Consider the following 22,820-nt stretch of genomic DNA (forward strand, 5'->3'; position numbering starts at 1 on the left):
CATGTTATGTGCTCTGCTAGCGTCCTCAATATTCGATTCCATTATGGTGGCCAGTATTCTTCATTCCGTGCAAGTATTATCGATGCTTCCGTCATACAGACCTTTGACTATTGACCTTTGTCCTTTATTCCAGGAATCTGCCGGAGGTGGACGCTGTGATCCTTGATAGCATCTTAGTTGTATAGTCTCAGTGAGGCTATCAATACCCATCCCCTCTGCTGACACAGTGTAGTGTACCGTATCGATCCCAATACCTACACGGCTCCGTCACAAGAAGTAAATAAATCGGATATGAAGCTATACTAACAAAGTGTTCCCTACAAAGCTATTCCAGAGTTGTTAAAAAATCCACCCGTGCAATGCATGCAGTTGCGGAATGTTAGTTCGACTGTCATTCCGACCGACGTGGAAGCATCTATTGGCTAGGCTGTCGGCAACGTTCGGAATCGATCGATTTTCTTCAGTATCGGAACTCCTGGACACCAGTCTGAAGCGATGAGATCGCCACCTAGCGGCGGGATGCCGTACTACTGAAATTGACGTCTGTTGCTTGTATCGTCTGCTTGGAACTTGTGTCGTCTGCGTTTTCACCAGTCGTGATATGGCGCGAATCTCTGTCGCTCAAAGCTGTTAAAGAAGATTTGGTGTCTGTTTGTGACTGTATTTGGATAGTTATAATCACAGAGGAGAATTCATCCCGTGTTATGTTATTTTAGAGAATATATTGCCTTCTTCTCCTCGTCCGCCATGCGTCCACCACGCTTCAGGTTTCTGCTGGGGATTGTTCTGGTGTTCCTGTGCGAGTGTGCAGTGCTTGCTGTAGATCTGGACGGTAAGTCTTACATACCATTATTACCCCTCACAACAGCACTTGGCGCGAGCTGATCGTAACAAGCTTCCTTCACCGAGATGAATATTGATTTATAATCAAGAATTAATACCGTTCTTCTTGGGGAAACATGTCCTGTAATCATGGGCCGCAATCTAAGGCACCCTGCTGTTATGTCGAGATCATCTTCCCTCGTCATAATCCCCAATGTATATTTAGCATCATATTCGACACTATTATGTAGAATAAGTCTGGAATATGTTTGCCCAGTTTATTCAATGTTCAGCCAAGGTAGTCACGATGTCTGTTACCAACAGGGACAGAATCGTCTTTGAGAAACCATATATACTGATTTAGCAATGGCGGTCGCATGTTGACCAATTTAGCCGTGAAATTCATCCTGCTGGTGAAAGTGGTGGTGATTGATAATTCTTTATATACACTGTTCGATACTTTACAAACATACGGCATATGTGGTTATACTTGATTAAAAATAGTAATGTTTATGTTAGTGACAGGTGTCACCTTATATTAACACATGTATGACTGTTTGACTTCACGCTCTGACTGATCATGCATATATACAATGGTAGAAGTATATATAGATGTATATCACATTTCACGGCTAGAACAATGCCGACACGCTCACCGCTTGTTTGTAACGTGGAGCTGCTTTCCGACTGAATGTTGGGTTGCGTTTTCAACCGTGCTGTTGGCGACGGGGTAGTGTACCGGCTGGAGTGGATTGGAGGTTTTGTTGATAGATAAAAAACATTTGTGGGAATAAAAACATGTTTTGCCGGGCTTTAAATGAAATATGAAATAACTTCCTTCCTTTCCATCTTGTGTTTCCAATATCTTGTGTACACTTTATACGTTTTCGTGATGAGTAAGAACTGTCTGAGTGTGCAGCATGTTTGAGCGTTGTCTAAATGTGCGGCATGTTTGAGCGTTGTTTGAGTGTGTGGCATGTTTGAGCGTTGTCTGAGTGTGCGTCATGTTTGAGCGTTGTCTGAGTGTGCGGCATGTTTGAGCGTTGTTTGAGTGTGTGGCATGTTTGAGCGTTGTCTGAGTGTGTGGCATGTTTGAACGTTGTCTGAGGGTGCGTCATGTTTGAGCGTTGTCTGAGTGTGCGGCATGTTTGAGCGTTGTTTGAGTGTGTGGCATGTTTGGGCGTTGTCTGAGTGTGTGGCATGTTTGGGCGTTGTTTGAGTGTGTGACATGTTTGAGCGTTGTTTGAGTGTGTGGCATGTTTGAGCGTTGTCTGAGTGTGTGGCATGTTTGAGCGTTGTTTGAGTGTGTGACATGTTTGAGCGTTGTTTGAGTGTGTGGCATGTTTGAGCGTTGTTTGAGTGTGCGGCATGTTTTAGCGTTGTTTGAGTGTGTGGCATGTTTGAGCGTTGTCTGAGTGTGCGGCATGTTTTAGCGTTGTTTGAGTGTGTGGCATGTTTGAGCGTTGTCTGAGTGTGTGGCATGTTTGAGCGTTGTCTGAGTGTGTGGCATGTTTGAACGTTGTCTGAGTGTGCGTCATGTTTGAGCGTTGTTTGAGTTTGTGACGTGAAACCCTTGTCTGTGTCTGTGACGTGTATGATGACTAAGTCATGTTCGCCCTGGGCAGAACACCGGCAATTCTGTACGATTAAAGTGATCTCATATACTCGTCACTAGTGTTTATTGACACATGCGAACACCACTGTGTTTTTGCATACAAGTAAACACGACGACACTTTTTCTGCACATGCGAACACCGTGGCATTTCTTTACACATGCGAACATCACAGTTTTTTTTGTACACATGCGAATACCACGGTATTTTTGTGCACATGCGAACACCTAAGTGTTTTTGTACACTTGCGAACACCTCAGAGTTTTTGTACACATGCGAACAGCTCAGAGTTTTTGTACACATGCGAACACACGGCATTTCACCCTGCCAGGTAAACATCAACACAGCGGTATCTCTATGCCTTGTGAAGACATGTCGGGTAGCTTGTACATTGATTTAACATTTTAACGTTTGTCAGGTAGACAAGTGATTTCGTTTCGTTTCGTTTCCAATTAGAGGATTGGAAATACATCCCAATAATTCAGATTGTGAGTTCGTTGTGACACGGTACATTAGGTGACACTGAGCTGCAAATCTCCTCCTTTTCCTCTTTCTCACCTGTTCAGCGTTCGCCTGTGTGGGCGGTCGAGACCTCTCTTTATAGTTATAGGTGTAGGTAGTAGAGGTCTTTATGGACATTGTTGTGGATAGCCAAGATCTCTATGGATATAGGGCAGATAGTCGAGAACTCTACTTATATAGGTGTATATAGTCGAAATCTGTATGGATAGAGGTGTGGATAGTCGAGATCTCTACTGATATAGGTGTGGATAGTCGAGATATGTATAGATATTGGTGTGTATAGTCGAAATCTGTATGGATATAGGTGTGGATAGTCGAGATCTGTATGGATATAGGTGTGGATAGTCGAGATCTGTATGGATATAGGTGTGGATAGTCGAGATCTGTATGGATATAGGTGTGGATAGTCGGGATCTCCATGGATATAGGTGAGATAGTCGAGATCTCTACTGATATAGGTGTGGATAGTCGAGATATGTATAGATATTGGTGTGTATAGTCGAAATCTGTATGGATATAGGTGTGGATAGTCGAGATCTGTATGGATATAGGTGTGGATAGTCGAGATCTGTATGGATATAGGTGTGGATAGTCGAGATCTGTATGGATATAGGTGTGGATAGTCGGGATCTCCATGAATATAGGTGAGATAGTCGAGATCTCTACTTAAATAGGCGTGGATAGTCGAGATCTGTATGGATATAGGTGTGGATAGTCGAGATCTGTATGGATATAGGTGTGGATAGTCGGGATCTCCATGGATATAGGTGAGATAGTCGAGATCTCTACTTAAATAGGCGTGGCTAGTCGAGATCTGTAAGGATATAGGTGTGGATAGTCGAGATCTGTATGGATATAGGTGTGGATAGTCGGGATCTCCATGGATATAGGTGAGATAGTCGAGATCTCTACTTAAATAGGCGTGGATAGTCGAGATCTAAATGGATATAGGTGTGAATAGTCGAGATCTGTATGGATATAGGTGAGATAGTCGAGATCTCTATGGATATAGGTGTGGATAGTCGAGATCTTCATGGATTTAGGTGAGATAGTCGAGATCTGTATGGATATAAATGAGATAGTCGGGTATTTCAGATCTTAATGGATATTAGTGCGGGTATTCCAGACATCTATGGACAATATTATTATTATTATCATTATTGGTACGGGTGTGCGAGACCTCTATTGACATACATTGTATGGCTGCCTGACACGTGCGTTTAATGTATAAGAATGATATGCGCATATGATGCATGTGATGTATAAAACCAATATGCGTTTATTCTTATATGTGCGTTTAATGTATGAGAACAGTGTTCGTCTGTTCCAATAAATGAGCGTGTGATGTACAAGAACAGAAACCCGAGACTGGGAGTAGCTAGGTCGCCAGTGGAGGACTTTTTAATTATTGCGCCGACAAGAGATTTCGTTTGTTGATGCCCCTTCGTATGAGATTAGTGGCGCTTGTCTCGATCCATCTGCTAGTGCATTGCAAGCCCCAGTTAAGTCACATTTGATTGTAGCAGTCCAAGCCTCTCACAGTCAGGTGTGTACTGACAACGCCATCCGGCCCGGCTCACCGTGGATGGAGCTGCTTGGGCTGATGGTCATTAGGGGGGACAATAATCACACTCGCCCTATCTCCACCTAGGGCTTCCGTAGAGACAGAAGGAAGGGGTGCTTGGGGTATATAGAGACAGAAGGAAGGGGAGCTTGGGGTATATAGAGACAGAAGGAAGGGGTGCTTGGGGTATATAGAGACAGAAGGAAGGGGAGCTTGGGGTATATAGAGACAGACGGAAGGGGTGCTTGGGGTATATAGAGACAGACGGAAGGGGTGCTTGGGGTATATAGAGACAGACGGAAGGGGTGCTTGGGGTATATAGAGACAGACGGAAGGGGAGCTTGGGGTATATAGAGACAGACGGAAGGGGTGCTTGGGGTATATAGAGACAGACGGAAGGGGTGCTTGGGGTATATAGAGACAGACGGAAGGGGTGCTTGGGGTATATAGAGACAGAAGGAAGGGGAGCTTGGGGTATATAGAGACAGACGGAAGGGGTGCTTGGGGTATATAGAGACAGACGGAAGGGGTGCTTGGGGTATATAGAGACAGACGGAAGGGGTGCTTGGGGTATATAGAGACAGACGGAAGGGGAGTTTGGGGTATATAGAGACAGACGGAAGGGGTGCTTGGGGTTATATAGAGACAGACGGAAGGGGTGCTTGGGGTATATAGAGACAGAAGGAAGGGTTGCTTGGGATATATAGAGACAGAAGGAAGAGGTATAGAGACAGAAGGAAGGGGTGCTTGGGATATATAGAGATAGAAGGAAGAGGTGCTAGGATTATGTAGAGGCAGAAGGAAGAGGTGCTAGGGTTATGAAGAGGCAGAAGGAAGAGGTGCTAGGGTTATGTAGAGGCAGGAGGAAGAGGTGTAAAGGCAGAAGGAAGAGGTGCTAGGGTTATGTAGAGGCAGAAGGAAGAGGTGCTAGGGTTATGTGGAGGCAGAAGGAAGAGGTGCTAGGGTTATGTAGAGGCAGAAGGGAGAGGTGCTAGGGTTATGTAGAGGCAGGAGGAAGAGGTGTAGAGGCAGAAGGAAGAGGTGCTAGAGAGTCTTCAGAGACTGACTCGGATTTCCTGCACTTGTTTCCTGTTCGAGATGCTAGTGTTTGCATGAATTTATGAATATGATTCTCGTGCCGTCTGTTCGATGTGGATCCCGGCCTTGTCCGCACACGAAGATGATGGCGATGACGTCACGACTATCTGAGTCACCTGCAGGTGAATCATACCTATCATTTAAATGTCGAGTTGCCACGACCTTCCCTGGACCACGCAATGAAGCACAACCCTACCCACAGTATTGTTACTGCAACGGTCAGACACTTGGACGAGTTGGTCTGTAAACTGGCTCGCACGGATAGCGTTTAACCTGTTGCAACGAGTCTCATCCCTGATATACAGCAAAGTAGAAGCGGCATTTGACATTCTGTATCTTGCAATCTGATACTTTGAGGGGGTGTTGACTATATTCTTTATCTGATAATGGGTTCATATCTGACAATGACGGGTTCACATCCGGAACATGGGTGTTGATAGGATCAATGTTCATCAATGACCCCTTGGGGTTTGGTGAGGTAATACATGATACATGCATGATACATATGGAATAAGATATCAACCACCTTTTTATTCAACGTTTAACTCTCCATGGTTAGTTTGACCAAGTCCTCAGTGTCCGTACGTCTGGAGCAATACGACTGGTTAGTGAAAAGTTATCTTCGTCCAAGTATGATAACTCATTTAACGTTGAAGTCTCACTTTCAACATGAACGATGCAGAAATGCCCGGATATCATGCTCCTGGTGTCATCGTGGTGGCATCCTACAACGTTGACCACGACTGACTGTGTCCGGACTGGTGATGGAGAACAAGATCAACATCTGACACAACCTGGACTGTCCGGACACTGATGTATCCGTCACTTCTACTCAAGTACCAATACAATTCATGAACATTAGTACTATGGTCGCAGGAGTGGTATGGAAATGCAAAGCGAAGAAACATATGTGTTCTATAATGGCGCTCTACATTTCCACTGATGCCTCTGCATCTCGACATGGCGTCCAGGAAACAGGATACAGTCTGTCTCCCACGTCGTCACACGATAGCTGCCGTGGCGGTGGAGTGGGGGACGTGGCGGCACCGGACTGCAGGGGGGAATCAACCTTCATTGTCGATACTCTTGACTGTACAGTCAGGTGTGTTGCTGTACAAGTGAGGTGTGTTGCTGTACAGTCAGGTGTGTTGCTGTACAAGGCAGGGGTGTTGTACAGTCAGGTGTGTTGCTGTACAAGGCAGGGGTGTTGTACAGTCAGATGTGTTGTAAAGTCAGGTGTGTTGTTGTACAGACAGGTGTGTTGCTGTACAGTCAGGTGTGTTGCTGTACAAGGCAGGGGTGTTGTACAGTCAGGTGTGTTGCTGTACAAGGCAGGTGTGTTGCTGTACAGTCAGGTGTGTTGTACAAGGCAGGTGTGTTGCTGTACAGTCAGGTGTGTTGTTGTACAGTCAGGTGTGTTGTACACTCAGGTGTGTTGCTGTTCAAGTCAGGTGTGTTGTTGTACAAGGCAGGTGTGTTGCTGTTCAAGTCAGGTGTGTTGTTGTACAAGGCAGGTGTGTTGCTGTACAGTCAGGTGTGTTGCTGTGCAGTCAGGTGTGTTATTGAGCAAGGCAGTTGTCTTGCTGTACAGTCAGGGGTGTTGTTGTACAAGTCAGGTGTGTTGCTGTACAAGTCAGACGAGATATTATGTTAAATAGTGTCCGTGGTGGCACCAAGTGATCTGTGACTAATTAAAGTGTCGGTGTTGTACAAAGTTACCTGTGACTCACTGTTGTGTTATTGGAGGCATCAAATGGTCCGTGACTTCCTGGGTTTACTGTGGATGGTAACATGTGTCATGGTGAACATACTGACAGCATGGGTTCACTGTGGATGGTAACATCTGTCGTCATGGTGAACACATTGACAGCATGGGTTTACTGTGGATGGTAACATCTGTCGTTATGGTGAACATACTGACAGCATGGGTTTACTGTGGATGGTAACATCTGTCGTTATGGTGAACATACTGATAGCATTTGTTCACTGTGGATGGTAACATCTGTCGTTATGGTGAACATACTGACAGCATGGGTTTACTGTGGATGGTAACATCTGTCGTTATGGTGAACATACTGATAGCATTTGTTCACTGTGGATGGTAACATCTGTCGTTATGGTGAACATACTGACAGCATGGGTTTACTGTGGATGGTAACATGTGTCATGGTGAACATACTGATAGCATTTGTTCACTGTGGATGGTAACATCTGTCGTTATGGTGAACATACTGACAGCATGGGTTTACTGTGGATGGTAACATGTGTCATGGTGAACATACTGATAGCATTTGTTCACTGTGGATGGTAACATCTGTCGTTATGGTGAACATACTGACAGCATGGGTTTACTGTGGATGGTAACATCTGTCGTTATGGTGAACATACTGATAGCATTTGTTCACTGTGGATGGTAACATCTGTCGTTATGGTGAACATACTGACAGCATTGGTATACTGTGGATGGTAACATGTGTCATGGTGAACATACTGATAGCATTTGTTCACTGTGGATGGTAACATCTGTCGTTATGGTGAACATACTGACAGCATGGGTTTACTGTGGATGGTAACATCTGTCGTCATGGTGAGCATACTGACAGCATGGGTTTACTGTGAATGGTAACATCTGTCGTCATGGTGAGCATACTGACAGCATTGGTTTACTGTGGATGGTAACATATGTCGTTATGGTGAACATACTGACAGCATGGGTTTACTGAGTTCACTGAGTTTACTGAGTTCACACTATATTAGAACACATGGGTAGTGTGTGTGTGTCGTGAGGGCTTCTGCACATATCTCTGGAATCAGATCTATAAAGATGCTTTGCACCATGACAAATAGACGGTTATAGATTTCTGATGATATTATGAGATGTGCTTCTAACTGACAGGGCACCATTATCTTGGCACACAGTGTAACCGGCGATATTAAGGGAACAAGTGGCAATGTATCACGTTCATTAGACACCCTGGTGGCACTGGTAGTTTATGAGGCTTCCGCTTGTGGGAAATTGGCAAAGGAATTATACAAAGTGTAGGCTGTATGGTGTAAGGAGTGTTCATGATGGAAAGGCTGTTTTATATTCACCAGTGTATTAAAGCTAGTAACAACATTGAATCATTTAAGGGCCCTCTGACTCAACAGGATTATTCACTGTACCATCATACCACACCCTATAATGCAGCATTTTTAATTATTCCTTACCCTTTCTCTTTGAGCGTTTTCTGTTTTATTTTTAAGATGTGACACCGGTAGAGTATATCTGCACTGTAACTTGAAACATCAAGGAGTATATGTCGAATCGTTTCAGTTCATGTTACGTGACTTTGTTAAATGTCAAATATAAATATATGCGAGTACTGAGTGGTCAGCTCTCTTAGTCAAGTATGGGGTGATGCCGAGAGAGGCAGTTGTAGACTTGGATAAATGGCAATTAGTGTGATGCCAGTGTTCCTTTGTGATGCCAGTGTTCCTGTGTGATGCCAGTGTTCCTGTGTGATGCCAGTGTTCCTGTGTGATGCCAGTGTTCCTTTGTGATGCCACGTGTGTCGTAGTCAAACAAATACATTCTCGCGATACATGGATGTGTTACAGTCAAACAAATACATTCTCGCAACACATGGATGTGTTACAGTCAAACAAATGCACTCTCACAATACAGGGATGTTTTGCATTCAAACAAATACACTCTCACAATACTGGGATGTGTCGCAGTCAAACAAATACACTCTCACACAATACAGGAATGTGTTGCAGTTAAACAAATACATTAACACAATATTGGGATGTGTTGCAGTCAAACAAATACATTCACACAATACAGGAATGTGTTGCAGTCAAACAAAGCCACTCACACAATACTGGGATGTGTTGCAGTCAAACAAATACACTCTTACACAATACAGAAATGTGTTGCAGTCAAACAAATACACTCTTACACAATACAGGAATGTGTTGCAGTCAAACAAAGCCTCTAACACAATACTGGGATGTGCTGCAGTTAAACAAATACACTCTCACACAATACAGGAATGTGTTGCAGTTAAACAAATACATTCACACAATATTGGGATGTGTTGCAGTCAAACAAATACATTCACACAATACAGGAATGTGTTGCAGTCAAACAAAGCCACTCACACAATACTGGGATGTGTTGCAGTCAAACAAATACACACTTACACAATACTGAAATGTGTTGCAGTCAAACAAATACACTCTTACACAATACAGGAATGTGTTGCAGTCAAACAAAGCCTCTAACACAATACTGGGATGTGTTGCAGTTAAACAAATACACTCTCACACAATACAGGAATGTGTTGCAGTTAAACAAATACATTCACACAATATTGGGATGTGTTGCAGTCAAACAAATACATTCACACAATACAGGAATGTGTTGCAGTCAAACAAAGCCACTCACACAATACTGGGATGTGTTGCAGTCAAACAAATACACTCTTACACAATACAGAAATGTGTTGCAGTCAAACAAATACACTCTTACACAATACAGGAATGTGTTGCAGTCAAACAAAGCCTCTAACACAATACTGGGATGTGTTGCAGTTAAACAAATACACTCTCACACAGTAGAGGAATGTGTTGCAGTCAAACAAATACACTCTCACACAATCAGGAATGTGTTGCAGTCAAACAGATTCACTCTCACACAATACTGGGATGTGTTGCAGTCAAACAAAGCCTCTCACACAACAAACAAATGACCGTTAACACCAGGTGTTTCTGGAAATAGTAACACTTCGCTCGCCAGGGACCACACACGGCCATCGTGCAGGTGGAAGCCGGAACAAACTGGACGATGCAGCTGAGAGAAATCAGAAAGAAACGCCATCACATCAGTGGGAGATATCAGAATCTTCTGTAAATGTTAAACCACGTTCCAAACACCTTCAACAGGTTTCGGCCATTTTCAGAGTCGGGCCAACCGTGAATGCTGGTGGTAGTGTGCAATCTGTGCCCATCTGTAGACGGTACCAACAGCGAGGCAGTACTTTCCTCCTGGGGACAAACACTTCAATCTGGTGTCTCTGCTCTACCTCCAGTCGTGAAGGCTCTAGATCTTAACCTAAACGTCAAACTGTTCCATTTGACCATAAATGATGCATCGAACTTCTTGTACGCTTTCTTGAATAAGTTTTTGTTATTGCATATTTTTACGTCTTACAGTGACTTTAACACAGCACTAAATGGTAAATTATTTATTCTTTAATATACCTGGAGAATGTCCTGACTGTCACTATTTCAACACATAACGAAAAGAAACCATAGGCCTGCATCTTGAACCTCATTACACAACAACGGCTTTTTAAAATGAGCTCGCAACGACGTCGGCGACCACTTGGCTGCAGTAGACGAGAGGCATTATTCATACTGTTGCATCTGTGCAGTGGTAGCCGGCTCTCATCTGTCACACAATGGCTGAAAGGCCGTTTTATCATCGCTGTTAGTTTTTTTCATCAAATGAGCATTACTCCGAAGAGCACTACCACCATTTCTGACTGAATAACGTTTAGCAAAATCGAACACTAAAAAATCGATTGCGAAATGTTTTGGATTAAGGGATTGATTTTTGTATTGATTTGCGGCTGAGCTCACACGAGCGAGCATTACTGATCAATGTTTACCCAGAAAGATGATTGACTGCTAGACTTGGGACGAAATGGATTGAACTATTTCTCAAAGGCGCCTTAATTTATCGAAAATAATTGATCAGTATATCGATCAATAAACAGTATTGAATGTCGATGTTTGTCCAGTGCCCGGAGAAGCAGAATGACAGGGGCTGAAATATTGGTCTACACACCAGGTTTGATCTATATAGTAGCGGGGACATTACGTTTCTTAGGTACCATTAAGCTGGTTTTGTTCAATATTTACAATAGGGAACGTCACAAATAGTAGCTAGATGTCCAATACGTTGACATAGAGGACGCCACAGTCAGTAGCTAGAGGTCCAATAAGTTTACATAGGGGACGCCACAGTTAGTAGCTAGATGTCCAATAAGTTGACAAAGAGGACGCCACAGTCAGTAGCTAGAGGTCCAATAAGTTTACATAGGGGACGCCACAGTTAGTAGCTAGATGTCCAATAAGTTGACATAGGGGACGCCACGAATAGTATCTAGATGTACAAAAAGTTGACATAAAGAACTCCAGAGTTAGTAGCAAGATGTCCAATAGGTTGACATAGAGGACGCCACAATCAGTAGCTAGATGTCCAATAGGTTGACATATGGGACGTCACAGTCAGTAGCTAGATGTCCAATAGGTTGACATATGGGACGTCACAGTTAGTAGCTAAATGTACAATAAGTTGACATATTGGACGTCACAGTAAGTAGCTAGATGTCTAATAGGTTGATATATGGGACGTCACAGTTAGTAGCTAGATGTACAATAAGTTAACATATTGGACGTCACAGTAAGTAGCTAGATGTACAATAAGTTGACATAGAGGACGTCACAGTTAATAGCTAGATGTACAATAAGTTGACATAGAGGAAGTCACAGTTAGTAGCTAGATGTACAATAAGTTGACATAGAGGAAGTCACAGTTAGTAGCTAGATGTACAATAAGTTGACATAGAGGACGTCACAGTTAATAGCTAGATGTACAATAAGTTGACATAGAGGACGTCACAGTTAATAGCTAGATGTACAATAAGTTGACATAGAGGAAGTCCCAGTTAGTAGCTAGATGTACAATTGGTTGACATGGAGGACGTCACAGTTAGTAGCTAGATGTACAATAAGTTGACATATTGGACGTCACAGTAAGTAGCTAGATGTCTAATAAGTTGACATAGAGGAAGTCACAGTTAGTAGCTAGATGTACAATAAGTTGACATAGAGGTCGTCACAGTCAGTAGCTAGATGTACAATAAGTTGACATAGAGGAAGTCACAGTTAGTAGCTAGATGTACAATAAGTTGACATAGAGGTCGTCACAGTCAGTAGCTAGATGTACAATAAGTTGACATGGAGGACGTCACAGTTAGTAGATAGATGTACAATAAGTTGACATAGAGGAAGTCACAGTTAATAGCTAGATGTACAATACGTTGACATAGAGGACGTCACAGTTAATAGCTAGATGTCCAATAAGTTGACATAGAGGACGTCACAGTTAATAGCTAGATGTACAATAAGTTGACATAGAGGACATCACAGTTAATAGCTAGATGTCCAATAAGTTGACATAGAGGACGTCACAGTTAGTAGCTAGATGTACAATAAGTTGACATAGAGGTCGTCACAGTCAGTAGCTAGATGTACAATAAGTTGACATAGAGGAAGTCACAGTTAGTAGCTAGATGTACAATAAGTTGACATAGAGGTCGTCACAGTCAGTAGCTAGATGTACAATAAGTTGACATGGAGGACGTCACAGTTAGTAGATAGATGTACAATAAGTTGACATAGAGGAAGTCACAGTTAATAGCTAGATGTACAATACGTTGACATAGAGGACGTCACAGTTAATAGCTAGATGTCCAATAAGTTGACATAGAGGACGTCACAGTTAATAGCTAGATGTACAATAAGTTGACATAGAGGACATCACAGTTAATAGCTAGATGTCCAATAAGTTGACATAGAGGACGTCACAGTTAGTAGCTAGATGTACAATAAGTTGACATAGAGGACGTCACAGTTAATAGCTAGATGTCCAATAAGTTGACATAGAGGACGTCACAGTTAGTAGCTAGATGTACAATAAGTTGACATAGAGGACGTCACAGTTAGCAGCTAGATGTCCAATAAGTTGACATAGAGGACGCCACAGTCAGTAGCTGGATGTACAATTGGTTGATAACTTCATCCCTACACCTTTAGACAAAGCTTAATCATCACATCGGAGTTTTGAGTAATGTCCCTGACTCTTGGGGCGATTTCTTAGAAATGTTCGTTACACTTGTTCAAAGGTTCTAATTGGGACTCATCTCAATTTAAATGCTGCTGCTGACTTGAACTTGTCAGTTGTGCGATCCAGCTGTGTCTTATCGCGGTGTTTTCAGTATAACAAGTTTAATCAATCATAATTTGTGAAGAACGTGACACACCAACACGTTTTTCTCATATCCCCATTTTGAAGAAGCCCGGATGTTGTGACGTAATTACCTTGTTGTCAGCGTTTGAGAAATAAAGTTTGAAAACAAGGGCCATGGCATAAAACAAGCAACAAGTCTTTTAAGAAAATCAATAAGTAGGATTTCAATTGCTGAGCAAGAGGACAACCGTGCTGAGCCGCGTCCCTACCTGCTGCAGTCGATTACATCAGCCTTCTGTTAGAAGCTTGTACCAGCGAACAGAAGCGTGTATTGCCGACGAGAAAGAAGATAATAGAAAACGGGAAATGACTATTTAATGATTAATCTTAACGTGTAACAAAAGCAGCGCAATTGATATCATTTCAATTTGTGACAGATCTGAGAAAATGTCTTAATGTGTGCCTGCTGTTATGTAGATTGAGGTGTGCGTTAAGGTGGAATGATATGACTCAATTCTTCAGAGATGGCGGGAAGTAGAAATACATGAGTATTTAAATATACCTAGCTTCATATCTCGAATTGAGTTCGCTTGATGTGTGGCCTCATATGTTCCATGAACAGCTTAATTGCAGTTTCCACAGATATGTGAAGTATGAATGTGTACAGACGAGGTTGGTACAGATATGTGAAGTATGACAGTGTACAGACGAGGTTGGTACAGATATGTGAAGTATGAATGTGTACACACGAGGTTGGTACAGATATGTGTGAAGTATGAATGTGTACAGACCAGGTTAGTATAGATATGTGAAGTATGAATGTGTACACACGAGGTTGGTACAGATATGTGTGAAGTATGAATGTGTACAGACCAGGTTAGTACAGATATGTGAAGTATTACTGTGTACAGACGAGGTTGGTACAGATATGTGAAGTATGAATGTGTACAGACGAGGTTGGTACAGATATGTGTGAAGTATGAATGTGTACAGACCAGGTTAGTACAGATATGTGAAGTATGAATGTGTACAGACGAGGTTGGTACAGATATGTGTGAAGTATGAATGTGTACAGACCAGGTTAGTACAGATATGTGAAGTATGAATGTGTACAGACGAGGTTGGTACAGATATGTGAAGTATGAATGTGTACAGACGAGGTTGGTACAGATATGTGTGAAGTATGAATGTGTACAGACCAGGTTAGTACAGATATGTGAAGTATGAATGTGTACAGACGAGGTTGGTACAGATATGTGTGAAGTATGAATGTGTACAGACCAGGTTAGTACAGATATGTGAAGTATGAATGTGTACAGACGAGGTTGGTACAGATATGTGAAGTATGAATGTGTACAGACGAGGTTGGTACAGATATGTGTGAAGTATGAATGTGTACAGACCAGGTTAGTACAGATATGTGAAGTATGAATGTGTACAGACGAGGTTGGTACAGATATGTGTGAAGTATGAATGTGTACAGACCAGGTTAGTACAGATATGTGAAGTATGAATGTGTACAGACGAGGTTGGTACAGATATGTGAAGTATGAATGTGTACAGACCAGGTTAGTACAGATATGTGAAGTATGAATGTGTACAGACGAGGTTGGTACAGATATGTGAAGTATGAATGTGTACAGACGAGGTTGGTACAGATATGTGAAGTATGAATGTGTACAGACGAGGTTGGTACAGATATGTGAAGTATTACTGTGTACAGACGAGGTTGGTACAGATATGTGAAGTATGAATGTGTACACACGAGGTTGGTACAGATATGTGAAGTATGAATGTGTACACACGAGGTTGGTACAGATATGTGAAGTATGAATGTGTACACACGAGGTTGGTACAGATATGTGTGAAGTATGAATGTGTACAGACCAGGTTAGTATAGATATGTGAAGTATGAATGTGTACACACGAGGTTGGTACAGATATGTGTGAAGTATGAATGTGTACAGACCAGGTTAGTACAGATATGTGAAGTATTACTGTGTACAGACGAGGTTGGTACAGATATGTGAAGTATGAATGTGTACAGACGAGGTTGGTACAGATATGTGTGAAGTATGAATGTGTACAGACCAGGTTAGTACAGATATGTGAAGTATGAATGTGTACAGACGAGGTTGGTACAGATATGTGTGAAGTATGAATGTGTACAGACCAGGTTAGTACAGATATGTGAAGTATGAATGTGTACAGACGAGGTTGGTACAGATATGTGAAGTATGAATGTGTACAGACGAGGTTGGTACAGATATGTGTGAAGTATGAATGTGTACAGACCAGGTTAGTACAGATATGTGAAGTATGAATGTGTACAGACGAGGTTGGTACAGATATGTGTGAAGTATGAATGTGTACAGACCAGGTTAGTACAGATATGTGAAGTATGAATGTGTACAGACGAGGTTGGTACAGATATGTGAAGTATGAATGTGTACAGACGAGGTTGGTACAGATATGTGTGAAGTATGAATGTGTACAGACCAGGTTAGTACAGATATGTGAAGTATGAATGTGTACAGACGAGGTTGGTACAGATATGTGTGAAGTATGAATGTGTACAGACCAGGTAAGTACAGATATGTGAAGTATGAATGTGTACAGACGAGGTTGGTACAGATATGTGAAGTATGAATGTGTACAGACCAGGTTAGTACAGATATGTGAAGTATGAATGTGTACAGACGAGGTTGGTACAGATATGTGAAGTATGAATGTGTACAGACGAGGTTGGTACAGATATGTGAAGTATGAATGTGTACAGACGAGGTTGGTACAGATATGTGAAGTATTACTGTGTACAGACGAGGTTGGTACAGATATGTGAAGTATGAATGTGTACACACGAGGTTGGTACAGATATGTGAAGTATGAATGTGTACACACGAGGTTGGTACAGATATGTGAAGTATGAATGTGTACAGACGAGGTTGGTATAGACATGTGAAGTATCCCTGTGTACACACGAGGTTGGTATAGACATGTGAAGTATGAATGTGTACAGACCAGGTTAGTACAGATATGTGAAGTATGAATGTGTACAGACCAGGTTGGTACAGATATGTGAAGTATGAATGTGTACAGACGAGGTTGGTATAGACATGTGAAGTATGAATGTGTACAGACCAGGTTAGTACAGATATGTGAAGTATCACTGTGTACACACGAGGTTGGTACAGATATGTGAAGTATGAATGTGTACAGACGAGGTTGGTATAGACATGTGAAGTATTAGTGCAGATCAATACATGGGGAAGCGTTCACGTGGAAACCGCTATACATATTTGATATCCATAACATGACTATTCCCTGGCGCGATCTGACAGGAGATGGGTCTACACTCGTCACGCCGCCCAGTGGGGAGACGGTGTATGGAAGAGCAGCACGGAATTGCGGGACGGTAGTTCTCGATGAAAGCTCAACAGCCCAATGTTTAAGTGGTATTACACATAAGTCCTACCGAGACACGATTGTTATGTAGCCTTGCGATATGCATTGGCACAGAACATAATATACATCGCGTTTCAGTCAGGTCCACATAGCCTGTTATATGCATTGCATTACCACTAGCTGAACATAAAGACATTACAAAGGATTCCCTGTAACCTTAATCTTCATGGTAACATTGATCTACAAGGTAACGTTGATCTACATGATGACGTTGATCTACATGGTGACGTTGATCTACAAGGTAACGTTGATCTACAAGGTAACGTTGATCTACATGGTAACGTTGATCTACAAGGTAACGTTGATCAACATGGTAACATTGATCTACATGGTGACGTTCATCTACATGGTGACGTTCATCTACATGGTGACATTGATCTACATGGTGACATTGATCGACATGGTAACGTTGTGCTGCTTGGTGACATTCATCTACATGGTGACGTTGATCTACATGGGAACGTTGATCTAAATGGTAACATTGATCTACATGGTAACATTGATCTACATGGTGACGTTCATCTACATGGTGACGTTCATCTACATGGTGACATTGATCTACATGGTGACATTGATCGACATGGTAACGTTGTGCTGCTTGGTGACATTCATCTACATGGTGACGTTGATCTACATGGGAACGTTGATCTAAATGGTAACATTGATCTACATGGGAACGTTCATCTACACGGTGACGTTGATCTACATGGTGACGTTGATCTACACGGTGACGTTGATCTACATGGTGACGTTGATCTACATGATAACGTTCATTTACATTGTGACATTAATCTACATGGTGACGTTCATCTACATGGTGACGTACCGACATGATAACGTTGATCTACATGGTGACGTTGATCTACATGGTGACGTTGATCTACATGATAACGTTGATTTACATGGTGACGTTGATCTACATGGTGACGTTGATCTACATAACGTTGATCTACATGGTAACGTTGATCTACATGGTAACGTTGATCTACATAACGTTCATCTTCATGGTGACGTTGATCTACATGATAAAGTTGATCTACATGGTGACGTTGATCTACATGGTGACGTTGATCTACATGATAACGTTGATCTACATGGTGACGTTCATCTACATGGTGACGTTGATCTACATAACGTTGATCTACATGGTAACGTTGATCTACATGGGAACGTTGATCTACATAGTGACGTTGATCTACATGGTGACGTTGATCTACATGATAACGTTGATCTACATGGTGACGTTGATCTACATGATAACGTTGATCTACATGGGAACGTTGATCTACATGGTGACGTTGATCTACATGGTGACGTTGATCTACATGATAACGTTCATCTACATGGTGACGTTGATGTACATGATAACGTTCATCTACATGGTGACGTTGATCTACATGGTGACGTTGATCTACATGATAACGTTCATCTACATTGTGACGTTTATCTACATAATAACGTTGATTTACATGATGACGTTCATCTACATGGTGACGTTGATCTACATGATAACGTTCATCTACATGATAACGTTGATCTACATGGACACGTTGATCTACATGGTGACGTTTATCTACATGATAACGTTCATCTTCATGGTGACGTTGATCTACATGGTGACGTTCATCTACATGGTGACGTTTATCTACATGATAACGTTTATATACATTGTGACGTTGATCTACATAATAACGTTCATCTACATGGTGACGTTGATCTACATGATGACATTCATGTGCTTGTCATCAGCCGGTAGAACCTGTTCATGTTGGACTCCTACGAAATATCTACTAAAGTTTAGTAGTCTGTTTACATAATTTAAATGTACAGTATGATAAATAATGTTGACATGTGACACACATGTAATGCGTTTTACAGTTAAACTAAAGAAGCCTTAACATTCGACATGATATAAGTGCGGAGACACTAAGTAGTAGTAGGTGGTACCAATGTTCAGGGCGAATTGAGATGCAGTAATGTTTCTCTAGCAGACGCTCATGTACGGACAAGAAAGTGACGTGTTTCTGAAGGCGTCACGTGTTGTTGCAATCATGCAATGGTTTCTTTGTTGAAAATATAACCTTTAAAAAGTGTGAATAATTCTGACTGATCGACAGAGTTGGTGATTCATCGGTTAGACTACTTAGTCAGAGGCCTGGGTTGCCGATAGCGATCAATACACAAAGAATACTCACAGGGCTACCAGTCCCGTAACCATCTCCGCAACGCCGACGGCAAAAAGACCGCCATGTGTACATGGTGCTATTGTTTCTTATAATGAGGTGAAATGGTTCAAAGACCTAAGTTAGTCCAGTAAAACTAATATGACGTCTCTGTTGTCTCTCAGCTCATCCCAACAGGTCAGTTCTCATTCAGGTAGCGAGAGGATTGTGAGAGACAAGGATATATTTCTGTTTTTCACCTAATCTGTACTGGAGTCTGTCTCCACTTGGCACGTGTGTTTGTCATCCAACAGCGTGTATGTCTTCCATTACAACGCATCATGGGTAGATAACAGGACTCTTTACTCGGATCATATTGTGATATATACATGACTCATCTGCGTGCATCATATAGTGCTATTAATAAGGCAAGAGAACCATTTCCATAGCAACAAGAAATATCTTGAGTCGATTTAAGGATATCGACTTCATAATGAGCATATGTTTATATAGAGATTCTCACCGAGTACCTTTTAATAACAAATATATCAACACGAGTTAATGAAAGTGGAAAAACTCCGAGGCGTGCCGAGACGTTTTTGCACTTTTATCAACGAGTGTAATGTATAAGTCAGTGATACGCTACTAATACGCTATACATGCGTTCGAATACGGTGAACTCGAAGGGTATACGTTATGGGTACGCCAAAATCTTGGTTTTGTCGATGAAAGTTCGACGTATGACAGCGTCTTTTACACGCTAGGTGCAAGTTACTCTAATACGTTGTAGTGTGACAGGGCCATAAGATAGATTCTATGAATACAGTGAAAGTCCTTCCTTGAATGTTCTGTTTTTGTGTTTGTTTGTGGTTTAAAGCCGCACTCAGCTATATCCCAGCTTTAAGATTGCGGTCTGTAAATAATCGAATCTGGACCAGACACTCCAGTGATTGACAACATGAGCATCGATCCAGGCAATTGGGATACGATGACATGCATCAACCAAGTCAGCGAGCCTGACCACCCGATTCCATTAGTCGCCTCTTACGACAAGCATAGTCGCCTCTAACGGCAAGCATTGGTTGCTGAAGACCCATTCTACCCCGCATCTTCACGGGTGTCCTTGATTGTATTTAGGATTGTGGTTAATCTTTGAGACAAGGATTTTGTGGTACATTTGCCGGTACATAGAACTGATGACACAACTGATCAACGTTATGAAAAATATAACGACGAGGTGATCATCGACAGAAAAAGACTGCCGCTGCACTTGAACATGAGGCATTTGGACTGAATGATGGGGGAATATGCGATGGCAGTCATCCGGTCTGCTTATCCTGCTGCGAAACACCTGCAAGTTTCTTAGTTTTCTAATTAAGGAGGCTCTGCCATTAAAGTTTCATGCTCTTATTGTAAAGGGTCGTTAAACACGAGCCGAATGTGGGTGAATCCGCTGTAACCTAGGTAATGCTATCTATTATTGACTGGGTACACACGACTACGAACTGCAGGTGGACGCGGTGGCGGCTTGCCCTCGCCATCTGGTATTCTGGTGCGTGATGACACTTTCGTAATCCCTCATGCAACACGACCTAACACGCGCCACCTGCACCCGTTGTCTGATATCGGGATGCAACACGACCTGATACATAACACCTGTATTCGTTGTCTTATGTCGGGGTGCAACACGGCTGACACTCCCCACCTGCATTCGTTATCTTATGTCGGGGTGCAACACGGCAGACACACGCCACCTGTATTCGTTATCTTATGTCGGGGCGCAGCACGGCTGACACACGCCACCGGCATTCGTTGTCTTATGTCGGGGTGCAACACGGCTGACACACGCCACCTGTACCCGTTGTCTTATGTCGGGGTGCAACACGGTTGACACACGCCACCTGCATTCGTTGTCTTATGTCGGGGTGCAACACGGCTGACACACGCCAGCTGTACCCGTTGTCTTATGTCGGGGTGCAACACGGCTGACACACGCCACCTGCATTCGTTGTCTTATGTCGGGGTGCAACACGGCTGACACACGCCAGCTGTATTCGTTGTCTTATGTCGGGGTGCAACACGGCTGACACACGCCACCTGCATTCGTTGTCTTATGTCGGGGTGCAACACGGCTGACACACGCCACCTGCATTCGTTGTCTTATGTCGGGGTGCAACACGGCTGACACACGCCACCTGCATTTGTTGTCTTATGTCGGGGTGCAACACGGCTGACACACGCCACCTGTACCCGTTGTCTTATGTCGGGGTGCAACACGGCTGACACTCGCCACCTGTACCCGTTGTCTGATGATTGACCGCAACACGACACGGTGTTGGAGTTGGTGTTGCCTTATGTTGAGGTTGGAGTTGCGTGATGCTAAGTTAGGATGGCCTGATGTTGGCTTTGGTGTTGGCTGATGTTTGAGTTGGTGTTGGCTGATGTTTGAGTTGGTGTTGGCTGATGTTTGAGTTGTGTTGGCTGATGTTTGAGTTGGTGTTGGCTGATGTTTGAGTTGGTGTTGGATGATGTTTGAGTTGGTGTTGGCTGATGTTTGAGTTGTCTTGGCTGATGTTTGAGTTGGTGTTGGCTTATGTTTGAGTTGGTGCTGGCTGATGTTGGTGTTACCTGATGTTTGAGTTGGTGTTGGCTGATGTTTGTGTTGATGTTGGCTGATGTTGATGTTGGTGTTGCTTGATGTTGGAGTTGGTATTGGCTGATGTTTGTGCTGGTGTTGGCTGATGTTGGTGTCGGCTGATGTTGGAGTTGGTGTTAGCTGATGTTGGTGTTAGCTGATGTTGGAGTTGGTGTTGGCTGATGTTTGTGTTGGTGTTTGCTGATGTTGAGGTTGGTGTTGCCTGATTAAACTAGACTAGGAGTAGACTGACGTATACAGCCTATATATAGAAGTTTTATAAAGTAGTTTGGCCGACCTGAATTCTTCTCCATGTTTCTTAGGGACAGATATAAATAAACATAGAATTCATATATACAAAGGATCTTGAATTTTAGCAGAAGTAGTTAGGGGCGTCTGTGAGTGAAAACTAATACGGAGAGGCCTTCGGTTGGTCAGAGAATGCTGTCGTAATGACCAGTGCATGGCGGCGTAGTGGTCATTATCCACCGACAACCGGCGTCACGGCCAGCGATTCCTTGGTCTATAGAACCATTAAAGAACAGTTATCACGTAACGAGCCAAAGTTAAGCGTGATGTTACGTAATGTAGTGACCTAATCGTTCATTAGTACAGCAGCGTAGGTCGAGACGAGGCCAGCTGGTCGGGAACCGAACTCATTCGGTGTTTGAATAGTAGGGGCGTCGTCAGGGGCCTGTTCTGTATGATCTACTGATTCATTGCGCGATAGTCTATAGAAATGGAAAGCATGACACTTATGTAATGGATAAATCGATAGAGAAGGGAAACATTCCGTTTCCACAGTAACCGAGTTTCCACGTCACGGGTTTGATCTAATACAAACATCTGGACTTTTTAAATCTCGAAAGTCGTTTCAATTTCAAAGTACCATCAGAATGTTATGATGTAATTGTAC

At 42.7% G+C, this 22,820-nt stretch overlaps 1 protein-coding gene across 1 annotated transcript in view; it reads left to right on the forward strand.

Moving 5' to 3' along the window:
• Nucleotides 1-220: 220 nt before the first annotated feature.
• The window catches only part of LOC124149799, an 86,615-nt gene continuing 64,015 nt past the window's right edge, over nucleotides 221-22,820 (forward strand). Inside the window, exon 1 of the mRNA XM_046521585.2 lies at nucleotides 221-832. Within this exon, the coding sequence (XP_046377541.1) occupies nucleotides 748-832 (85 nt within the window). The 5' untranslated portion in view covers nucleotides 221-747. The remainder of the gene's footprint in view (nucleotides 833-22,820) is intronic.

Source organism: Haliotis rufescens, unplaced genomic scaffold (assembly GCF_023055435.1).
Source record: "Haliotis rufescens isolate VD_foot unplaced genomic scaffold, xgHalRufe1.0.p SCAF_6, whole genome shotgun sequence".
NCBI lineage: Eukaryota > Metazoa > Mollusca > Gastropoda > Lepetellida > Haliotidae > Haliotis > Haliotis rufescens.